The 22,418-nt window shown below is 53.6% G+C and overlaps 1 protein-coding gene across 1 annotated transcript in view; it reads left to right on the plus strand.

Annotated features, from left to right (window-relative positions):
* Positions 1-22,418, plus strand: part of LOC148091722 (protein Daple-like) — a 58,378-nt gene that overhangs the window by 34,047 nt on the left and 1,913 nt on the right. Inside the window, 11 exon segments of the mRNA XM_087823782.1 lie at positions 975-1,100; positions 2,744-2,887; positions 4,744-4,918; positions 5,498-5,665; positions 6,430-6,569; positions 8,629-8,718; positions 17,783-17,850; positions 19,976-20,047; positions 20,711-20,842; positions 20,845-20,930; positions 20,933-20,998. Coding sequence (XP_087679908.1) covers positions 975-1,100; positions 2,744-2,887; positions 4,744-4,918; positions 5,498-5,665; positions 6,430-6,569; positions 8,629-8,718; positions 17,783-17,850; positions 19,976-20,047; positions 20,711-20,842; positions 20,845-20,930; positions 20,933-20,998 — 1,267 coding nt within the window.

Below are 22,418 nucleotides of genomic sequence, written 5' to 3' on the forward strand. Positions count from 1 at the left end.
GCTTCACAGTGAATAGAAGTACATCGAGCTTCACCTTCAGCGGTGTGGCTTTTGTGCAGCTGGAGACAGGGGCAGGAGGGTCCCCAGGGGGAAGGGTGTGCACACTACTCCCAGCTCAGGGAAACCACGTGTCAGCTTTGGGGGCCCTGCTCCCCTGAGGATTCCTACTCCCTCTTCCTTTTGTCTCCAAACCAGGAATGTCGGGGGATGTTCACCGAGCTGCCTGTCTGCAGTGATGTGCTTCCCTAGATTCCCGGGCCTGTTCTTCCCTGTCAAAGTCTCAAAGTCTGGGTTTTCTTTTTTTTTTTTAACTTTTAATTTTGAAAACTTTTGAATAGATAGGAATACACAGAATAGTGCAGTGAAAGCGCTGTGTGCCATCACCAGCTTCAGTCCTTGTCAACACTGCCTTTCTCGGTTCATTGTGATCTCCTCTCTACCTCCATGCACCTTTTCTTTGGGGTAAAACTGATGTATGTTGAAATGCATAAATCTTAACTTTGTGCTCCTGACAAATGGGGGCTTTGTGTGCATGCAGTCCGCCAACATGACCCGAGCTCCTGCCGGGCAGATCCTGATTGCGCCAGGCCCCGGGAAGGTGCAGCAGGACCCAGAGCCTGGGAGAGGTGGATGTGCATGGGACTCAAAGGCGGGAGAGGGGGGATCCCCTCAGACACCTGGAGCAGTGCAGGAAGGAGCTGTCGTCCACACATTGTGCTTGTGAGACGTCCCTGCTGACGGTGTTTCCTGTGACTCTGCCTCACAAGACGCGAAGCAGATGCTGGGTCTTTAGTGGGAGCAGCTGAAGGGCAGGAGTTTCCCTCGAAGGGATCCAGGGAGGCCGCTAAGCCAGCCAAGCCTGGTGAGGGCATCTGATGATGTCGTGAGCCTGGGGGTGATGACACTCATGTATTCACTTACCTAGCACTTCCTGTTGACTCTCTTTGGGACCTTCCACCCCCTTTTCCACCCAGGTCTCCATCCTTCGGGGGTGCTGGCATGTCTGCTCCTATTAGGCCTGCTCCTTCCAGCCAAAATGAGCGTCATGAGCCTCTTGGCATCTCCATCTCCTCCTCCTCCCGCACCCATACTGTGTTCACGTGATGCTTAGTGAGCATCTACTGGATGTGGGTCCTGTGTCTAGATGTGGCGGGAATGCACCCAGCTGACTAATGATGGGAAACTGGTGTGGTGCCCACCCCTCACCAGGTGCTTACAGGCCTCATCCTTAAGGTCCTGTCATATTTATAACAGTGTCATGATATACCTAATGTCCTGTTATATTTATAACAGTGTCATGATGTACCTAATGTTATATTTGTAAGTGTCATGATGTGTTCCTAATGTCTGTTCAGACCGGGACGGTTTGTGCAGGTGGAATCTGACTGGCTCTGAAGGAGGAGTTCATTGCTGTTTTTCCTGTAGCTTCTTGCTCCATAAAACATGCGGACCTACTGTGCTACTCTGTAGGTTTCGCTGGTTGGAAAGATAGCTAGAGACCCCTTGGTATGTCTGCAGCCGGGCTACAGGTTTGTGGTGCAGGTGCCTGGAAGACAAGGATGATGGCTCTGCATTCATTCCATTTGACACAACACGGACACTCACTCGTTCCCCAGCACACGCTGGCTGATGTCAGACCCCGTACTAGGGATTCAATGGGAGCAAGACTCAGTGTCTTCCCTGCAGCAGGGCAATTACTAATGGTTGGAATATGCTTGACCAGTGTGCTTGTCCAAGACACAACTGGGAGGCAGGAGTCGGGACCCTAATGGTCCATGGCCCTCTTTGTCAAATGGGGATGAGTTTTTCCAGAATCGTTAGCCTGGATGAGAAAGATCACCACCCTGCAAGCCAGGCAGAGCCCACCCCCACTTTTCACCTCCCACTCGGGGCAGCCTCTGCCCGTGGCTAAAGGCCATACGCACATTTGTCTTGAAACAGCCGCCTCAGCTGGTTTCCCAGTTTGAGTCTCCACAAGTGTTGGCTCCAGGCAGATGGTACAAGGACAGCTGATAGGGAGTGGGTGGAGGGCTGCAGACGACTCAGTCAGCACCTTGGAAGTGGGGAGCTCCCAAGCCATCCCTGGACTTGGAAGGTTCCAGCAGGCAGGAAGGTCAGCCTGGGGGAGAGCTTCCTGAGCCATCCCTGGACACAAGAGGTTCCCTGGACATGAGAGGTTCCAGCGGGCAGGAGGGTCAGGCTGTCCCTGGACACTAGAGGATTGGCCAAGGGCTGGTCAGGGCCTCCCTCTTGTGCTCTACTGCCCTCCAGAGGCACTGTTCTGTAATGAAGATTGAGGCAGGAAGAAAATAAAAGCCCCAAACTGAGGGGGAAGTTATGGGGGAGGTTAAGGGCTGGATTGGCAGTGCCTTGAGGAGCAGGATGTGTCTGTGTGCATGTGTATGTGCAACTCGCCCCTGGCAGCTGCTTGGGCCCCACCAGGCAAGCCTCCGGTCAGTCGTGGTGTTCTCAGCAGACTAGCAGAGGGAGGCTGCTGTGACAGGGACTAGAAGGGACCACTGAGACACCTCAGGTGGGAGGAGGAGAGCTCAGCTCCGCAGCTGGAGGAGATCCCCCAGAGCTGGCCCCAGGCTGTCCCAACTGCCATTCTCCCATTTCTCAGCTGCCCAGGCCCACTCCCAGCCCATCTGCATCCCCCTCAGCGCTGCAGAGAGAAGCTGCTTTTGGGAGGCTCTGCAGTCTTCTGGGGTGTCTGTTCCTAGTGGGTGTGTTCCCTCCACAGGCATCAAGACATGGTGAGACATGGGGCGGCGCTGGGGCAGCTGGAGAAGCTGCTGAGCGCTGAGCGGGAGGCTCTGCAGCTGGAGCAGAGGGTCAACGACAATGTCACAGATGAGAACCGGAGGCTGCGGGAAGAGCTGGACAGGTAACTGCCCCGCCCCACGCAGCGGCGTCTGCCAGGGTTTCATTCAGACCAACTCACTCAGCACCCGCTGAGCAAAGCTCCAGAAAGTCCTCTGGTGATGGTATATTTTTACCAACCCTGTCAACTGCTGGATGGTAAGAAGGTAAAAGGGGACGCCAGCTGGTGGCTGGGATGGAAGGACTAGGGACACCTGGGATGGTGCCCTGTCTGGGCTTGGACAGCCTCACCTCCCACACTGGTGATGATGATGATGGCATCGGGCCCGGGCACCCTCAGCCTCTAACTCCAGCGATCGGGCCCATGAGGGAGAGAGGGAGAGCCAGTCCTCATTCACGAAATCCCTGTGTATGAATCACCTACTGGCTGAAATGTCCTTGTAACCCCCAGAATGGCACCTGTGGCCTTTCATGGATGTGCCCAGAGTGCAGGACACTGGTGTTGACTGATGCGCACATTTGCAGCTGAGGCCGACAAGGCCTTTGACTCCTGCCTTGTGCCAGTGCTCACACTGCAAATGAGCGTCCTGCTCATGGCCCAGTTAGTGCCATGATTTTCCCGTTTTGTGCTTTTGGGTGGCAATTTTGCTGTTTGAAATGCCCCCAAATGGAGTGCTGAGTGCTGCCTAGCGCTCCCACGTGCAGTGCTGCACCGGGCCTCACAGGGAGGACACGAGTGGTAGATAAGGCTCCTGCAGGCAGGAGTCACAGTGCTGTTGCTGTGAGTATGTTACACAGGCATCTTTATGTCTTGTTCAGTTGACACAAGTGTGCCCTGAGACTTACAGGGACATGGGGAACAAGTTCAGTGGACACTGATTCTGTGTTCACGGTGATGATAGAACATTATACTGGGAATCATGGGAATTGACTGAGCTCTTGAACAGGTGAAGAAACAGCTCAGTGAGATTAAGTCACTTGTTCAAGGTCAGTGCTCCTAGTTGACACAGTCAGGTTTCGAGTCCAGGTCTTGTCTCAATCCAGAGTCATGACTGTAGGAAGCCGTCCTCCCCACAGCCTTGTTTTAGAATGTCCTGAAGGGCTGCAAACTCAGGTGCCTCTGGTGGCCAGGCAGGTCCAGGATGTGGGGGAGAAGTGTCAGCGACAGACCAGACCCTCGTGGAGAGCACACACCATATGAAGGCATCAAATGGGAGGCTGGCCAAGGGCTTTTGTTTATGCTTTTTTTTCCCCAAGAAGCTAGACATCTGAATGTTGATGTGAAACTTAAAAATTTTTAAATCTTAATAAACCAATTAATTAAAAACAACAACTGTGTAGGCCAAACTGGACACATCTGTGTTCAAACTGAGTCCATGAGCCTCTGGTAATTGGAGTTTCTGGTATAAATCTTCCCCCAGGAAACCCAGTGGGGTAATTATGATGATGACCATAATTTCACTGGGTTTACATAGTACCCAGAATCTCATCTTTCATTTATCTCAGGATTTGAAATTAGAAAGGGACTTGGAATTGGGGAGAAGAGCTGGGCATAGGAATAGAGTTTTAGAGCAAAATTGTTCTGGCTCAGTGTTTTTTAAAAGTGTTTTAATAGAAGAACCCTTTATCCGGGTAGGCAGGGATGCCAACACCTTAAGTATAAAGAGTGCTAATAATGATGCTGTGTTGAAGTGGTGTCCGAGCCTGCCTGTCCTGTCCCCCAAGCCAACAGTGGGACACCAGGGACAGCCTTATAGAACCCCAACAGACAGTTTGAAAATTGCTGATTTTGTTCAACCTTCATTTACACATGAGAAAAACTGAGGCCCAGAGAGGTTGTGGTTTTGAGTAAGGTTGTACAGCTGGGACAGAGCCTGGGAGTGCTCCTCAGCCCTTGGCCCTGTGTCTCTCCATCCCCAGGGTTGATATCCAGCACCAGCAGCTGAAGAAGGAGCTTGAGGAGCTGCAGAGCCACAACAAGGAGCTGCAAACCTCACTGGAGAGCTCCCAGCTGAAGTCGAAGCACTGGAAGGCCCACTACCAGGAGCTGAAGGAGGAACAGGAGGAGCTGCGCGCCCATAACATGGAGCTGCAAGCCTCCCTGGACAGCTCCAAGCTGGAGGTGGACCGCTGGCAGGCTCAGTATGAAGAGCAGAGGAGGGAGCATGAGGAGCTGAGCGCCCACAACAAGGACCTGCAAGCCTCCCTGGACAGCTCCAAGCTGGTGGTGGACTGCTGGCAGGCCCAGTATGAAGAGCAGAGGAGGGAGCAGGAGAAACTGCATGCCCACAGCACAGAGCTGCAAGCCTCCCTGGACAGCTCCAAGCTGGAGGTGGACCGCTGGCAGGCTCAGTATGAAGAGCAGAGGAGGGAGCAGGAGGAGCTGAGCATCCACATCACAGAGCTGCAAGCCTCCCTGGACAGCTCCAAGCTGGAGGTGGACCACTGGCATGCTCAGTATGAAAAGCAGAAGAGGGAGCAGGAGGAACTGCGTGCCCACAGCACAGAGCTGCAAGCCTCCCTGGACAGCTCAGAGCTGGAGGTGGACCGCTGGCAGGCTCAGTATGAAGAGCAGAGGAGGGAGCAGGAGGAGCTGAGCGCCCTCAACAAGGACCTGCAAGCCTCCCTGGACAGCTCAGAGCTGGAGGTGGACCGCTGGCAGGCCCAGTATGAAGAGCAGAGGAGGGAGCAGGAGGAACTGCGTGCCCACAGCACAGAGCTGCAAGCCTCCCTGGACAGCTCAGAGCTGGAGGTGGACCGCTTGCAGGCCCGGTACCACGAGCTGAAGGAGCAGCACCAGGACACGGAAACATCGCTCACCAAGGCCCGCAAACAATGCGAGGTGAGGCCCAGGGCTGGTGGGCCTCGGGACGCCGGGCTGAGTTCCCTGGGCTGACAGCCTTGGTCTCGGCCAGGTGGGAATGGGCCCTCATTGGGGTCTGTGCTCAGAGACTGTGTGAATGTCACACAGAGGCCGAGGGGAAGCCAGGAGTATTTGAAGGGACGAACTCCATGACTGGCAGGGAACACCTTTCATCAGGCCGTGGCTCTTTGCAGGGTCGGGCAGTGCATGGAGACAGCCCAGTACTGCTTCATGTCTGTCTTCCAGCTGAGCACTTTGCTCAGTGCTCACCCGGGTCCTCTCACTCAGTTCTGCACGTCCCCCTACTGGGGATCCAGCCTGCAATGCAGGCATGTGCCCTGACTTGGGAATCAAACTGAGACCTCTTGGCGCGTGGGACAGTCCTCGTCCAAGTGGACCACACCAGCCACCAGCATATTGATGAGATATGTAACATTATTTTTTAAAATTGTTAAGTCCTCAGAATCTGTTGTATATTTTGCCTAATGGCACATCTCAGCTCAGACTGGCTGCATTTTCAGAGCTCGGCCTCCACGCGTGGCCAGCGGCTGCCTGATTGGATGGTGCAGTGACAGAAGGCTTGGCCGTCCCCAGATCATTGACCGCATTAGTCATTCTGACTGGCGTAGAAAATACCGAAATGGCCATCTTTGTACACGTGGCTCTCTTCCTCTTTGGAAGTAGATTCCCAGCATAAGTCATGGGGAGCATGGCGTTTGAGACATTGTCGATCTGTGTTTTAGATGCTGTTTGATCTCAAGGGGGACTTGGAGGAAGAAAATCACTACCTCTCGGAAAAGATCCAGATGATGGACCAGAACCTGAGGCTTCTGGAGCAGAAGTTGGATAATCAACTTCAGTACCATGAGGAGCAGCAGTACATGTAAGGGGTGTGGGCGGGCTGGGACCTGTCCACAGAGGGGTCCTGGTTTCCAGCTCCAGCCTAGACCCTGACATTCAGGGCAGAGAACCCGTGGGGCGCATCACATCCCAAGGGTGAGGGGACAGACCATCCTACCACGGCATCCTCCTCTCGTTTACCCTGGGATGGCCCTAGGTTTCTGCAAGTGGGGTGATTGGCCTTTGCTTTTCAAAGACACTGCCCTCTGCCAGACGCTTTGTGATCTGCTTTTGGAATGAAGTTCACTTTAAAAAATAGGACAGCAGCAAAGAGAGGCCCCCAGGGAAGGAATTCAGGTCGAAGGCTGAGCCCTTCCTATGTCCGCTTTTTCTTCATGGGCTGGGGAATGGGTTGTGGTGCGCTGTGACTGTCCTCCCTCTGCCAATATCTACAGGGTCCTGGGTTTGCCGGAGGCCCTACAAGGTGCACAGGACCAATTACCTGGTCGCCAGGAACCAGAATGGGAGATGGGATGTGAGCAGAGCTACATACACACCTGACATGTGTTGAGGGGCTCCATGGGGGTGTAGAAGGAAGTGTGGTGGTGGGAGTTGGGTGCTGCTGCTGACATGGATGGGGGAAGGCTAGCCAGTGGGGGGGCACTCATGAGGGAACCTGGTACCCAAGGGGATGATCTGGCGACAGTTTTGCATTAGAGGGTATCTGCAGGAGGCCAGGGCTTCCTGAGCCCTCTCTGAGCAGACTGTTTCCCAGCCCTGGGAGGGCTGCGGTGTCTGCCCTCCATGATTTTGTGCAGCTGGCAGGGGGGCAGGGGGCAGGCCGTCAAACCCAGACAGGAAAACGCTCTAGCATAAGGCCAAGCAGCATGGCTGTGGGAGCAGAATAACACAGACGAGAATAGCAGATGTGGAGCCAAGGGCGCTGGGAGCAGAGCAGGGTCGATGGTCAGGGGCCCTGTGGTTTGCGAGCTACCACCTTTCAAGGGTGCTCACCCACAGTGAACTCCTGGGAACGCCTTTGGTTTAGGCAGGACTGTGGCAGCTTCATGACCGGAGCAGCCTGAGCAGCTGCCTTGGTCCAGAGGACTCATTTTCAGGCGAGGAAACCAGGGGTCTGAGCTGCCAAGGCCACACCAGCTGCAAGAGGCAGGAGTAGGACAGGAGCCAGCAGCCCCCTGGGATGCATTGTATGGATATCACCACGTGCTCCACTTGGGGACAGGGTAGAACAAAAGCAGGCCATCTGCCTCAGGAAGGCCAGGTGCCCTCTCCTCATGAGCAGGGTGCCCTCTTTTGTCCTTTCTGTGTTTTTGAAAATGTGAACTGATTTCCAGCATTTAGATATTAAGAGATTTTGCTTCACACCCTGGGTTTCTGGATCCTTTGGGAAAATGACCAGAAGTTCCGCCTCCTCGGGAGCAGCGCTCCTTTGCAGGGGCTGAGTTCAGTCCCACGCAGCACTGAGCGCTCAGCCAGGGCAGCCCAGCCACTCTGCCTGGTCCTTCCAGGCCCACTTTGCTCCTCTCCTCCTCTGTCTGGCCCCAGAGAGGCTCTGAGTTTGCTTCCGTGGGAGTGTTATCAGAAACCAACGTTGGAATGGGTCGAGGTCAGAGGTCTGACTTTGCTAAGCTGACTTTTGTAACCTTGATGCCCATCTAACTGACTGAGGGCAGACCCCTCCCCACCATGGAAGGTCTTGCAAGTCTGCACCTGCAAATGCCAGCTTAGCCCTGTATCTGCCCCTGAGTGCACAATTTCCTGAATTGACTTGGCCTGAGAGTCCTCGGGGTTTCCAAGCTTGAAGTTTCAGGTGATCCGGGGTTTGCTCTCCTAAGATGACATACAGCCTGGTCCTAGGTGCTCCAGTAGGTCTCCTCCAGGTGTTAGGGTTCCTGGACCATGTCTGATGCTTCCATTCACACATCCCCACCTCTGCGACCGTGATGGTCATGCGCACCATGATGCCTGAACCCCAGAAAACTACGGGCTCTTCTGGGCCAGGTCCCAGGCTGGACTGATGGGTCAATTCATGTGTTTTATTTTAAAAGCCAGATAGTTTTTTCTTTGACCTCTATTTACAGAGATGAAATAGATGCCTTAGAGAGACAAAAGGAAAATGTAGAAGATAAATTCATGGCTCCGCATCAGTTCTCTGATCCGGCTCCAAAGCAGTGAGTTGACTTAAGTTCCAGTGACTTAAACAGAAGAGAGGGCTTGCTCTCTCACGAGGAGGGGACACTGTAGCCACCTGGAGCGGTGGCCAGTGGGTGGGCCCGTGTCTTCCACTGTATGACAGGTCACCTGTGTGCAGGTCCCTTCCAGCACAGACAGGATTTAGGGTTTCTTTCAGTTCCACCCTCCATACTCATGGCTATCCTACAGGGTATGGCAAATGCCAGCTGGCCATGAGCCTGTGTAAGGGGGAAAGGGGTTTCTGGTTTTAGAGCCATTAAAGCAGGAGTGTCAGGTTTTGTCTCAAGATTTCAGGACATAGAAAACCATGTTTCTGTTTTGGGAAGGAAGCTTGGGTCAGACACCTGAACCAGCACACATGATCTTCAGGCACAGGAACCTCCTGGCCTTGAACCTAAATTCTTCTGGATTCATGGGACCCCAGGGATATCCACAAACACTTCCTTTCTCCAGAGAACAGTAGGCTGGTTGTGGGCTGGCTCGGTCCCTGTCCAGCAGGGCTTCCCCTGGTCCCGGGCCTGAGCCCCAGGAGCTGGTCCTTCAGATGGTCCTGCCCCAGCCCAACTTTGAAGTCCGATCCCCGTGAGTCCTGCAAGGCCTCTCTGGAAGTCACAGAACCACAGAATTTCAGAGCCTCTGCCTGACCCCTCTGTTGACAGGAATCGAGGCACCGATGAGGAAATAGAGTGATTTGTGTGAACACAGTGCTGTTTCATGCAGAGCCAGGATTCAAACCCAGATGGGGTTGTTCTGTTAGGTCAGAGGACCTCCATTTCCAGTCAGCTGCAATGTATTACCCTTAAATTCACTGTTTTTATTTATTTTATTTATTTTTAATCCTCACCCGAGGATTTTTTTTCATTGATATTTAGAGAGAGTGGAAGGGAGGGAAGGAGGGAGGCAGAGTGAGAAGGAGAGAGAGAGGGAGAGAAACATCGATGTGAGAAAGACACATCCATTGGTTGCTTCCCATGCACCCTGACTTGGGCCCGGTATTGAACCTGCAACCCAGGTACATGCCCTTGACTGGGAATTGAACCCACTACCCATTGGCGCACAGGCTGACTCTCTAAGCACTGAGCCACGCTGGATGGGCAAGGGGCACTGTTTTCAATTCAAACGGCCCAATATGCCCTGCCTCTCCCCCCACCCTGATTCCTCAGTGCCGGGAATGGGCAGAGTATCCCAGCCTATTTCACTTATTATTAACCATGGCAGCAAACGAGAAGGTCCCTGGCTCTTCCTGAAAGTGGCATTTTGCTGGGGACTTGGAGCAAACATGGATTAGATTAGCGCAGAACCAGGTCCTGTACTCGGCACAGGCAGCCAAGAGCTGGGGGCTGTGTTTGAGGTTCTGTCTCCCGAGAGGCTAGCGTGGGTTTCTGCCACGATGAACGCTTCTCCCCATCCTGGGTCTGTGCTCATTAACGGCAAATTAGGTTCCACCTCTGAGCCCCAGATACGATCATTGTGGCGATGGCAAAGAGGGCCCTCATTCTGAACCCCTAATTAACAGCCAACTTCCCAGGCGGGTGATGGAAATCCCAGCTCACTGTAGGGCACCCAGTGACCATTGGAGGGGTGGCCAGGGTTGGCTGTGACCTAAAAATCTACATCTAACTAGGAAAACCCGCTGGACAAAAGCCAAAGCTTTTGTCAAGTTCATCAAGCCAAAGAAAAAGCGTTCCAGAGAAGGACCAAAGTCCCCCCCAGACAGTGCTGCGTGTCCGCAGGAGCCCCTCGAGGCCACCCCATCGTGCTCACACTGGGCAGAAGAGCAAGACCCCCCCGGCGTGCCCGCAAGAAAAGGTAGGAGGGGCTGACCTGGCTGCAGGTGAAGTGAAGGGGGGGTGCCAGGCCTCCCTCCTGGGCAGGGTAGAACCAATGGGATAGCGTGCTGGGGGTGCACACGTGTGCATAGGAGCCTGAAGGGGGTGTGCTCCATGCAGGCACATCTGGCTCCTTAGGTATGTTAACAACCAAGTAGGAAACACAAACCCACCACAGTGTTGTGGCAGTTTGGTCCCAGAGCAAGGTAGTCACTTTAGCATGAGAAGCCTCATGCACGGTGTGCACTGTGGTAGGGACGTGAGTACCCAGAGCTGGTGCCCACAAGTTACCGCAGAGACAGGCTCCATAGTGTGTGTTTTTGGGTTTCCTCGTGTCTGCCAGGCCTGGAATAAGCGTTTCTGAAGGGAGATCCCGATGCATTTAACACGTAATGGACATACGCAAGGTTTTCAGCAAGGCCGTGTGTGGCTCTGACCTTGTCGTCACAGTGAAGAGCAGGTCGGGTTTTCTTCTCCCACCTGATCTGTCTTCTGGTCCTGACACCATGGGGTGCAGGCACCTTGTCATTGAGGGTGTCATCCGGAGTCTGCCAGAGGTTCTGAAATGTGCTGGGTGTATTTCACCAGATCTAAGAAGCTGTCAGTTATAAGCTGTGCAATTGTGCGCACATGAGAAGAAAATAAGTTGGTCGTGGCAGCGACTGTTTTGTCAGAATTGCCACCTTGCCGACAGTGACTGCAGGACATGTTCGAAGCTAAGTCCTGATTTCAGAGAGGCTAAGGCTTAGGGAAACAATGTGCATCTTACCATTGATTAAACAAAGCCATTGCCTTAAACATGGTTTAATTTTGAAATTTGCTTTTAAATATCATTTTATAGATAATTTACCTATAAACCTGCCAAACGTGCACCCTGAGAAATTTAAATGTTATGAAGGACACTAGGACTTTCTGAAGACCAGGCCCATGCCTCAGACTAGTGCACTTTCAGGGGCCGACGTTGCAGCCCAAAGGCTGATGATAAGCCGCCTCTTGAGTGTGACATGTGCACACGCCTTGCTAGATGACATTCACCACTTCAAGTCCTGGTGTGTCACTCAAAATGCAAAAGTGAAGCATGCACACAAACACACAGTTTGGGGACTAATGCTTGCATTCCCGGTCTTTACAGGAGATGAACTGGTTAAAACACTCACTGCAGGTTGAAGCTTACTAGCATTAGTTTTATCTAGACTGGTTCTGTGGCCTCAGGTTTTCATGCTGGCTACTTAATTTTTTTTATGTTTATCGCCTCAACTTGTGTATTGTCTAAGGTGAGCTAGTGAACTAAAGCAGCCTAGTTGAGCTAGCAAAACTTTCAGAGAAAAAAATGCTTGACTGAGCCAAACTGTTGTTTGGATCCATGAGTGAGCAGGTTAGTGGTAAACATTAGTAACGGCAGCCATGGAATGGGTGTTTTCTCTGGGCTCAGCACCCCTTTAGCTCGTTTATGCGCTGTATCTATTTTCCAGTCCTAACTGCCCTGTGAGGCAGGCACGCTTACTGTCCCCTTCTTGACAAGGTTAAGCACTTGCCCAGAGAATATGTGCTGGAGCCGGGGTCCGAACATGGGTCTGACAGATTACGGAGCCTGAACTCTTAACCACTGTGGGCAGTGCCTGCAGCTAAAGCTGCTTTGGTCCCTGAAGATGCTGAACAGACCTGGGCACCAGCATTGAAGTCTGTCCCTTATCCTGTGGTGTGAGCTGTGGCCACCACGGGTGCTGTGGAGAAAGAAACAAGAGGTTCCACCATGGACTTTAATCCTAAATCAGAAATGGGATAAATCAGTTATCTGAATGTATAGGGCATGTTCAGAAAGTGAGACCAGGTTCAGGAAGTTAGACCAAGTGTCTGCTCTGATAAGACTGATTTAAAGGTCATAAAGTGTAGGTTTGGATTAGAGGATGCGTAGGGGTCTAAATGTTGAGGGTGTTTTGGTATAAGAAGGAGGTATTTTCATCATTTTCAAATTCATCTTGCCATGAGAGGTTATTTTAAATGTACAAGAATTATTAGTGGCTCTGGCAGGTTTGGCTCAGTGGTTAGAGTGCGGGCCCTTGGACCAAAGGATCGTGGGTTCAATTCCCAGTCAAGTTCACATGCACCATTGCAGGTTTTCCGTCCCTGGGCAAGGTGCTTGCCAGAAGCACCCAATTGATGTGTCTCTCTCACATTGATGTTCCTCCTCTCCCCTCCCCTCCCCTCCCCTCCCCTCCCCTCCCCTCCCCTCCCCTCCCCTCCCCTCCCCTCCCCTCCCCTCCCCTCCCCTCTTCTCCTCCTTCCCTTCCACTCTCTCTAGAAATCAATAGAACAAAATTTCCTCAGGTAAGGATTAAAAAAAAAAAAAAAAAAAAGAATTCTTAGAGAAAGGTTCAGGTGGACTCTTTCATTGCAGCAGGCCAGGAACATATCACAAAGTGTTCCAAGGTCTGTACCAGGAGCAGGAGCCAGTTGTGTGTGAGCTGAATTGTCAGGGAGCCTGTCATTAAAACAAATGAGAAGGAAAATGAGGTCCTAAATTTATATGCGTTCTCATTCAGTAATTCAGCACATTGGGACTGGAAATAGCCTAACGGGTCGGCTCCGTGGGGAACATGGAGTTCTCCTCGCTGCTCAGTGAAGCACAGGCTCCGGGACGCCGGTGAACTAACTAAACGGAGCCCGGGCAGCAGTGGCCCCGGGCCCTGGCCCTGGCTCTGCCCTGGGTGGCGTTTCCTTCTCCCTTGGGCTGGACGGGATTCCGATTTCCCTGCACACTTAGCTAATGTAGTGGCATTTGCTGTTATTCATTTCATTTATTTGCCGTTTTGTGTGTTTTTTCCTTCCTCTCTTGGCTTATCCAGGGGATGACAATGTAGGAACGTGGCGCAAAAAGAGTCCCTTTCTGAGAGGCAAACCCAAGGACAAAGACAAGCCTCCAGCGGCCCGCCCGGCTTTCTCTAGACGCCTGCGGTTCTGGTCGGCTTCTGTCCTACCAGCCTCCTCTAAATAGCCTCTCCCTTCCTCAGACACTGGAGATTTCCAATATTTGACTCTACCAGTGTCTTCTCATGTCCCCTCCTTCATTTCTGAAATTCAAAAAAACCGACAAATCAGTACCGAAAGGCCAGATGACACAGAGTGGACCCCTCCTCCTGGCCCCAATTCCCAGCCAAGCTGAGAGCAGCCAGTGTGGACGCCGATTTCAAAGAAGATGAGCTGTCACCCTCTGGATCGTGCTCCAGCGCAGCACAATGCTAGGGGAGCCTCGGGACATCACCCACAGGTCCTCGGGCCGGGATGTCCATGCTCAGTCACTACCCTGGCCAGGCGCTGACCCTCTCTCCCACCGGCAGGCTTGTATGTCCTGCCCAGCCGTGTGCAATGCAGAACTGATCAGCCCGGAGTGTGACTGTATGACCCTGTTGAGGTCCCCTGACATCTTGGGTGCAGGTGTTAGAGCTGCAATGGACAGACAGAGCATCAGCACGTGGTCACCGTCAGGGCCGGGACACGGTCTACAGGGGCCACTAGCTCCTGCAGTGTTTCCTGTCACCATCCTTGTGCCATCTCACGATTTCTGGCATGTCTGTATCACCTCTGTGATTACTCACATATTTTCCCTCCAATCGATTCTTCGCTGCCACTTAAACTTATTTTATGACTTACACCATGTTGAAGTCAGTCGAGTGGCGCTGACTTGGCCTCACGCACCTGCTCTGACTCCTGGGCTGCTGCGTCCTGTCCTCCATCCACCTGTCTGTCCACCTGTCTGTCCGCCTGTCTCCCAGCAGCTGTGGGAAGTGCGCGGTTTCTCTGCCATCGCTGCCTCTACCCATCTCCGCCTCTCCTCTGCTCCTCGTGTCACCTTCACCCAGTGGACGCCTGTCTGACTCACTCCACCAGACTTGCCTTGCTTCCCACCAAGGTTATCTTTCAAAATCCAAACTTTCCCCTGATTTCAAGTTGTGAGACTTGGGTGCTTGAGACTTCCCAGTGAGTCCAGACACTGAGTGGCTGAGGGGCGGGGACAGGTCCCTGGGAGAGGGTGGGGAGGGGCAGGAATCTGACCTTGGCGTGGCTCTGGGTCCACAGCCCATGGGCTGCGTGGAACAGGGCACTGTGCAGAAAGCACTGTCCTGATGCTCCCAGGAACTCCACCTGCAGAAACTTATGACTTGTACTTGGAGAGCCCGTCCCCTTTCCTGATATTGGGTAGTGAAGATCTTTTTGTTTATCCCTCAATGTTTTTTTTTAAAATAGGGTTTTATTTAACTTTGAGGAGAGTATGTGTTCACAGTAGGAAATTCAGAGACGGCAGAAAAGCACAACTACAAGGTAAATGTCATTTTTGCAGGCGGTGTCACCATGCAGAGATGGAGACATCGGTGTCACCATGCACAGATGGAGACACCTCAGACAAGTTACTGGGTGGCAACAAACTCCTCTCTCAGATCGTAACGGATGCCTATTGGCAGGGTGCACATTCTGGGCCTTGAGGGCCTTGACCATGGTCCTGAGCAGACACCTACCTGTCAAGGTCCTTTTAATCCAGGGATTCGAGTGACACACAGGTACACAGCAGGTGTGCCCAATAGTTAATGTGTTGGATTTTTCAATGTTTTGTTGAGCCTCTTGAGTTTGTTCTTTTATTTTCTCCCAGCTGCTCGGGGCTCACAGTGGGATCTATCCTTGGAGCCGAGGCCGGCCTCCCAGGGACCCCAGCACAGGCCTGCAGCCTGAGCCTCCTGTGCAGACCACAGCCCACGAGGCGCAGCCCAGCTGTTCTCCCTGCGGTTCGTGTGCCCTGCTGCCTCTGCTGTCAGGACTCGGGGTGACAGCCCCGCCTTGGCATGGGATCTTGCGACCCCATTTCTCACTGTCTTTCTCTGCCCCAGGCCAAGGGACCTAATACCAAAGCCAGTGGCCCTGCACAGAGGCAGCCTTCACCGCACGGAGGCCTTGGCTCCCCCACTATGAAGCCCCGGCCATCAGAGCTGGGCTCCCAGGCCTGCTCATCCTCAGCCATGACTACTACCCCTTCCAGCTCCACCCCCATCTCCTGGGACCAGGCGACACCCCAGGTGAGTCACAGGTCCCTCCAGAACCAAGATGCATGAGCATCTGGGGCCCAAGGTCATTCCTGGAGACCCCAGCTCCCAGAGGCAGGAGGGGTCTCTCAGACTGAAGGGTGGTCAGCAGATGGGCTAAGCTGTGGACAGGTTTGGTGTCACACAGACACAGGTCCTGACCTCAGCTCTGCCTGCAGCTGTGTGACTTTGCACAGATAACATCACCATCTGGAGGCCCAGTCTTCAGCGCCTAGTGGGAAAGCCCAGAACCCACCTCTGCCGTGCAGGAATTGGTGGCACCAAGGAGCTCCAGAAAGGAGGTGAGCCAGAGTTTGGGCTAAACTCAGGCAGCACTGGAGGTTTATTCTCCAGGGAAGAGACCTAGCAGCATCTCTGAACTGGAGGTCGGGTGATAGAGTGGAGGGCAGGTGTCCTAAACTGAAAAATGGGGGGACTCAGGGAAGGGTTTACAACTTGAACGTCTCCCAGGATGCCATAGCCATGCGTGTTCACACCTCTAGATGTGATAGTCAAATGCTCCTCAAGTCACCTGAGTAGGTGGAGAAATTCCCAGCAGAACAGTCTAGTCCCATCTTGCCAGGTGAAGCCCATGAAGGTTCAGGGACCCCAGACACCTGAGGAGGACCTGCAACACCAGAGAGAAACTAGTGTGAGAGGTGACAGAGTCATGGTCAGAGACAAAAGCTTTAAGATGCCTGGAGCAGGACACTGTGCAGAGCAGCGCTGTCCTGATGCTCCCAGGAACTCCACCTGGATGTTATTAAATGGAACAGTCGGGGAAAAGCACTTAAAATATGCAAACAGAAAGGGAAAAATAAAGGTTAAAACTGAAAGAGACACTCTGCTTATAACTTAGAGATGAAAATATCTGAAGACAGCAGGAAGAGCTGAAAATGATTGCCCCTGGGGTGTTAGAAACTGATGAGAACATGAAGGGATATTAGTTTTCATAATGCTATCACCCACTGGACTCTTGGAAGTATGGCCTGCAGAACCCTGGTTTGACAAGCCAAGAAAAGATAGGGCCCTGCCCCCAAGGCAAGCCTAGGTTAGCTCCAGGACCTGGTCCCTGCTGTTTACAAATCAGAAGCACCCCTGGGAGAAGAGTTGGGTGAGCACAGGCAGCCAGACAGTCCTCCTGCGCTCCTGACCAGACACTGAGAATGGCAGTCCCTTACTGGTGGGTGTCAAGGAAACTGTGCCATGTATGGCTGGGCAGCCAGGCTCAGGTGTCCACTGTCAGCAGTCAGCAGTCTGCCCCAGTCTCCCAGGCTCTGTGGTTCAGAAACCCTGCCTGGCTGGAGCAGGAGCTGGGAGCACCACCTCCCCTCAGACTTGCAGCAGCTTGTGGGACTCCAGGCCTGGCCCTCCAGGCTCACCCAAAGGCTGTCTCCACCTGGATCCCACCCTGAGCCAGAGCCCACGCTTGTTCATATGCCTGCAGAGCCTGTCCGAGGGCCTGTCACACTGCAAACAAAGCGCTGCCCACTGTGATTCCCTGGCAGCATGGTTCTCATGCTCAGGTGGACGCAGAACTGTCTGCAAAATGGGGGAGACCCCGGTGTCATTTACGAGGGAATCCAGGGCTGCTGTCAGCACAGGGCAGTGTAGTCCTTCCCAGGGAAAGAGCAGTGCCTGGTGGCCTATGGGTTCCGTCTGTTTCTGGTTAGCAGCTGCTGGTGCAGGGCTCCCTCTCTAGGGACCCAGCATCCTCCCTCAGGTGGTGGATTCTTTCCTTCTGCTTCCTCCAGCCACCTGAAGAGAACAAGGCCCCGGGAGAGCTTTGCTTTCACAGCCTCTGCTTTAGGTGCAGCCCCCCTCCCGGTTGGTGGGGCTCCCAGGGTACTAAGTATCAGCTCCTTCTGCTGCTTTATCCTCAGGCCAGACACTGCTTCCATTTGCTGTCCCAGTCATTGCACAGGCAGAGAGCCAGGCTGTCCCAGCAGGAGCAATGGGGGAGGGAGAGTACAGACGAGAGTACAGGCAGGTCCTAAGGGTCCACACGTCTCCCTCTTCCAGGCGCTGGACACAGCCACCACTCAGGTGCTGGGCAGGAATCAGAGGCGGCCTCTGACAAAGGACCCCAGTTTCCCCATGGGTGGTCCAGGTCCCCTGACTCAGCCTTATTTTCACCATAGGCTAGAATTCAGATGGCAGCTCTGTGAGCAGTCCCTGGAGCTCAAGTTCACCAGCCACAGGCAGCACAGTGAGTAGTTGGTGCATGTGCCCTTCAGCCTGGGTTCTCAGACCTGTTTTCATCAACAGGACTTGTCCTTCAAGCTGTTCTGTGTGGAAGTCCATACACAAAATAGGTGCAAGTGGAGCTGTTATGTTGAAGTGGGAATAGGGGACCCACAGTTCCTCAACACTCCTTCCCTGCCCTCCTATGGGCCTAAGCATGCAGCTTCTGCTTACATACCTCCAGTGATGGGGAAGTCACTACCTACCAAGTGCCCTACTTCTGAAGGCTCTGGCTGCCCTTGCTTGAAGAAAGGTCATGTGACCCATGCAGAGCGCACTGATTGCATGGAGGTCACGCTATCCTCACCTGGAGTTTAGGTGCCCAGAGTAGCTCCAAGTTGTAAATTCGATCTCAGAAATTGTTAGAAACACTTGCCATCTGATTTAGGCATGTTGTCAATTTCTGCAGAAGGGAAATGGTGAATTAGACCAGCCTTCTCAAAAATTAAGTTGCTTTGGTTTTTGTAATTTCTGAAAAACAAACTCCTAGAAGGGTGGGAAGCTAAATTTTTAATTAAAACAAAGCCTCAGAGAGTTCACACTGGACTCAGCTTCTGGAGTGATCAACAGTAAGCGTAGGAGCGAGCATCATCTCCTGCCCTCTCCATTGCCTGAAGCGATGAATGGTGCTGGCACTGATCACTCAGACATAGACACTTACAGCTTCCGGCAAGGGCAGGCTCTGGTGAAACTGCTGGACACCACGGAGCCCTCCCTCCTGGCCCTGGGTGGAGGGTAACAGGACGGAGGAGTCGCGTCCCCTCTCGTGAGCTTCCCGAGCAGCCAGGTTCATGCTTCATCAGCTGAGGAAAGGAGAAGGCAGCAGAGGGGTTTGCAGCAAGGGCTCGGACGAACAGGCATTTTCGGATCCCGTTGATTTGTATCACGGTTGCCTTTCAGTGACACGTCCTTTTCAAAGAGAAAGGTGGATTTTTTAGTTGAAACTTTCCCTTCTCAAAGAGGGGACTTGCTCTGCTTCTATGCGCTTCAGGAAAACCAAGCATTTGGGGCTCAGCCCCACGCGCCGTTGCTAACAGGTGTTTTCCAGAGGCCTGCTGTTTGCGGGGCCCGCCGGCACTTGGGACCTGGGTGTCCTGTGGACCCGGTCAATCCAGAGCAGATGGCTTGGTGGGCCGGGAAGCAGAGCATCTCCTGGTGAGTCCCCGGTTCTCAGTGCAGCTCAGCTCTGCACCAGCTGTGAGCAGGGACGATGAAGCGTGTCCCTGTCCCCCAGCTGTGGGTGTGCAGCAGGACAGACACTGATGATACCTGGGGCAGGCCCCTGATTCTGCGTGTGCTGGAGAAGTGGGCCGGGAGGGGAGGTCTGCAGGCCTGGAAGGGACAGCCTGCCTTTGGTGGGGGTGGTGCCCCCTCCCTGCAGCTGGTGCTCACCCTCTGACCCGAGGGAGCAGAGGGTGAGTATGGTTCCCCCAAATCGTCACTGTGAAGGTTGATTTCTTTCCCCTCTGGGACAGATGTAAACGTGGGACAGAGAGGAGCTGAAGAGCAGCGAACAACCAAGAAGAGTGCAGACTTCTTTCCTCCTGAGGGCCCTGTCCCGCCCCCATGGACCACGGAGGGGAAGTGGCCTGTGCACGGCACAGGCTACATTGTCCACACGTGGACACATGACCTGCCATGTCCTGGCTCCTGCCCTCACCAGGCGGCACTGCCCTGGTCTAGGCAGGGTGTCTCCACCTGTGTTCCAGAAAGCTCCATGCGGTAATAATGGTGGGCTCCCCCCAACCCCCAACCCGTCGCTTACCCAGAGCAGACCTTTTGTCTATACTGGAGTTCTATGTGAGATTTTCTGTATTAACAAAACTGTTTGAGGCCACAGCCCTAGACCTCACACACATAGATAGAAGTTGTTGTTCCTGAGAGCCCACTGTGCGTGGTACCCAGCACTCAGGTGAGGCTGGACTCCTCCTGGGAGAGTCGAGAGCAACTCGAAGGCTGTCCTTCCTGAGGCCATTTGCCAGAACTTGGGCAGGGTCATTTGGTTATATAGTTGTTTCCAGATTGGATGGTTTAGTCTGGGCTGTACTTGGCATCAGCCCTGTAGGTTAAGTGTTGTCATTTCCTTTCAGTGCCCTGGCCAGGTAGCCTAGAGAGCAGCTGGAATTGGACCAGTGACAGTTCCCCTCCTAGCCTGAGGGTAAGTCCACCTTGCCTGCTGTGTGCTTTTCAGCGGACCTGGATCTTTGGTTCTGGGTGTATATTGTTTGTATGATTTAAAAAATACAATTAGTGAGGTTTTTCAAAGCACGTTGCGTTTGCATTCATAGGGCCACATCACGCAACTTCAAGCTCAGGCCTGGGGGTTTGAACAGATTTGGGTTCAAATCCCTTCTCCACTGACCAGCTCTGTGCACCTGGGAAAGCAACCCATTCTCTGAGTCTGAGTCACTTCAGCTTCGGGATGGGGACAGTGCCAGCAGTTCCAGTACATGGTGCGCAGAAGACATAGTGAGTGACTTTGATTTCTTTTTGATGTTTAAAGTTTGTTTATTGGTGCAGAAAGTGGTCTGCACTGTCCCAGGCTAATGAGCATGGTACTTACAGCTGTTGATAAATTAAGCTTTAGAAGGAACTTTCCACTTTTACCCCAAGTTATTTTGTTTTTAAATGCCAGTGTAAATTCTAGAGAATTCCAGAATGCCCTGGACGCCCACAATGCCAGCGTGGGAGAAGTGTGCTCTGGGTTCCTAGGCAGGGCTCTCTCTGTGCTCAGGGAGCCAGAGGCAGCACAGAGCCCACTGGAGGCCGGCAAGCGAGATTAGGAGACTGAGGTGTGTTCCTCTGTATCCCCTCCCCTGACCCAGTTTCCTCCGATGAGCTCCGCTGCAGATCGAAGAGCTTCAGCAGTGAAGACCTGACTCGCAGCAGGGACACAGCCACCCTGCCCCGGGATGCCAGCACCCCAGGACGCACTGCCCTCAGCTGCCATGAGTACCGCCACCCCGGAACTTACCTCTCCTCCAGCAGGGCATCCAGAAGAGGGGTGCGGCCCAGCCCCAGGCCTGGGTGCAGCCCTGTACCTCCCTGAGCAGAGCAGTGAGATGCTCAGCCTGGAGGAGTTCCTGGAGGAGAGTGACCAGGGCTCCCCCACCGCTTTGAGAGGCCTGGGAGCATTCTCCTCCCTCACTCCCTCAGATGGACCAGGACCAGAGGTAGGCACCTCAACAACAAAGTCACAGAGAGGGATGGGACTGGGGGTGGTGCAGCCTGGCTCAGATGGGGAACAGAACCACTAGCCAGGAAATCACAGCGTGCTGTCAGCCAGCCCAGACCAGGAGACTGTTTCCTCCCCTGTGAAGTGAGCAACAGAAGTGTGTTGCCAACATGGGGGTGGGAGGGTGTGCGCCCACCCCTGGAGCTCCCCTGAAGATGTGGTCAGCACCCACTTGAGAGTTAGCATCTCCCACTAGGTGTGCGGCAGAGCCCTGAACACCTACCTATTCTGAACCTTCACCAGCAGAGTTTGGCAGATTTTTTCTGTAAAGGGCCAGATAGTAAATATTTTAATCATTTAAAATGTAAAAGTGTTCTTAGCTCACAGGCCATACAAAAACAAGGCGCAAGCCGGAGGTGGCCGCAGCTCGAGCGCCCTGAGGTCTGTGCTGCAGCTCTGCCCCCGGCCGTCAGCTGTGGGGACACCCTCCCGGCTCAGGGCAGCTTCCTGCAGCCGCAGGGGCACCTCACACAGCTCTGGCCAGGAGCGGTGGGGTCACCGCTTCTGGGTCACCCCATGGATGAAATGCGTGCCTTACAGTCTCATTTCCTTAAACACACACAGTGGGACTTTCTCTGGCCACACTGTAAGTTCTGTGGCCTGCGTTAGTAGAGCCCAGTGACACAGCGAATTCAAAGTATCTGTTCAGTCGGTATTTCTGGAGCGTGTCCTATGTGTAGGCAGCCCGGGGGATGCCTGTTCTCAAAACAACAGAGTAAACCGGCTCATCAGCAAGTTTTATCATAGACTCGCCCTGTGCCTGGTCCTGTATCGGCCTGAAAGGAAATATGTATCCTGGTCTCTGCTCTCCATTTGTTTCTGTCTACAAAGCACTCTGCGCCTGGAGCTGCAGAAAAACCAAAGCCCTGCCCTCAGGAAGGTCACGGTCTGAAGCCGTGGCTCCCACATGCAGGCCTGAGCCACACTCCCCTGGGCTGCCTGGACCCAGGCCAGCCTGCAGTTTCTGAGTCAGGAGCGCAGAGGGGGGCTCCCTGAGAATCTGCATTCCTGCCAAGTGCCCAGATGATGGCTTGTCCTTTTCAGCCTAAATGAGAACAAAGCATCCTCCCTGCAGGAGCTGGTTGTGGAAACGTATGCTCCTCTCCTGAGAGCCGCCCCCACCTCCCTCCATCTCCCCACTGTGCTCACCCCACTAACCTGTCGCCCTCCCCTCCCTGAACAGGCCTGAAGATGTGGAAGTCACAATGGTGCCCGTGCCAGGCCTCCACTCCGTGAGTGTTCATGCGGGGAGGGGTGTGAGAAGATGGGCCCTCTGGGTGGTCAGAGAGGGCAGACTC

This window comes from Miniopterus natalensis, chromosome 13, assembly GCF_054644295.1.
Source record: "Miniopterus natalensis isolate mMinNat1 chromosome 13, mMinNat1.hap1, whole genome shotgun sequence".
Taxonomy (NCBI): domain Eukaryota; kingdom Metazoa; phylum Chordata; class Mammalia; order Chiroptera; family Miniopteridae; genus Miniopterus; species Miniopterus natalensis.